Source organism: Cucurbita moschata, unplaced genomic scaffold (genome assembly GCF_002738365.1).
Source record: "Cucurbita moschata cultivar Rifu unplaced genomic scaffold, Cmos_1.0 Cmo_Scf00076, whole genome shotgun sequence".
Classification (NCBI taxonomy): Eukaryota; Viridiplantae; Streptophyta; class Magnoliopsida; order Cucurbitales; family Cucurbitaceae; genus Cucurbita; species Cucurbita moschata.
Window position 1 is genome coordinate 116583 of NW_019268592.1, and position 964 is coordinate 117546.

The 964-nt window shown below is 35.7% G+C and overlaps 1 protein-coding gene across 1 annotated transcript in view; it reads right to left on the minus strand.

The window, feature by feature from the left end:
* LOC111438504 (polygalacturonase-like) overlaps positions 1-625 on the minus strand; it is a 2039-nt gene extending 1414 nt beyond the window's left edge. Inside the window, exons 1-3 of the mRNA XM_023076416.1 lie at positions 479-625; positions 290-395; positions 114-182 (exon numbers count right to left, since the gene is read on the minus strand). Coding sequence (XP_022932184.1) covers positions 114-182; positions 290-395; positions 479-625 — 322 coding nt within the window. The remainder of the gene's footprint in view (positions 1-113; positions 183-289; positions 396-478) is intronic.
* Between the last annotated feature and the right edge of the window lie 339 nt (positions 626-964).

The window sequence follows — 964 nt, forward strand, 5'->3', positions numbered from 1 at the left end:
GTTTACCAAATTATAAATGTTAGAAGATTAGAGAAGATGTCTAAAAACAACAAGATGCACGAGATTGAGAAGGAAAGCTGAAGGCATATTGCTTACAATGGGGAGTTGGGCACAATTTATGCGTTTATGGCAATCATTCTTTTTCCAAGCTGCCTTTCCTTGGCCATCAAAAACTCCTTCACCTGATAATGTCAATCTATCAATATGTTCAAAAGTAATCCAATTATCTCCCTGAAGACTTTTTGTGCCTGCAATGTTCCTCCAAGTTGAAAGTCAATTGGGCTATTACAAGGTCCTTTAAATATCCCTTCCTTTACTTTAAATATCCCTCCTGGAATAACAATCGCACTAGAACGATTGGACGTGCATGCATCCTTCCATGCATTTGCTAAAGCCTACATGTCACAAGTAACAAAAATTAGCAAACAATTGATCAACTCAACTAGTGATAATATTGTTGTTCATACTGTATATTTACCTTCGTGATGTCAGTACCAGACACTATGTTACCATATTTTTTCAAAGGAAAAACAACATCGGCACTAGATTGAGCATCGACGGTAAAATCTAACAATAATAGCATCAAAATTGTAGCAATCAAGAAACTTGATTGGATCGTACTCATGATGCCCTTGCTTTCTTTTCTTTTTTTTATGTATATTGCTTGAAAACTAGTGAGAGACAATGATATTTCGTTTTAGATTTGGAACCTTTATGTATTTAATAATGCCAATTGAAGAATAGAAATCAAGTTGGATGGAACTAACCGAAGTTATGGTTCCATCTCCCTCTCTTAATCCAAACGTAATTGATAACTAAATGTTGTTTATTGTTTCGCTAAGTTGTTCATCAATGGTTGTGTTGCAATATCTCTCCCACTCGCCTATGAACAGTTGAATCTCAAAGAAACTAGGCATTGGTCATACCCAACGAAGTACTTTTTCACGGCCACGAACTAATGGTA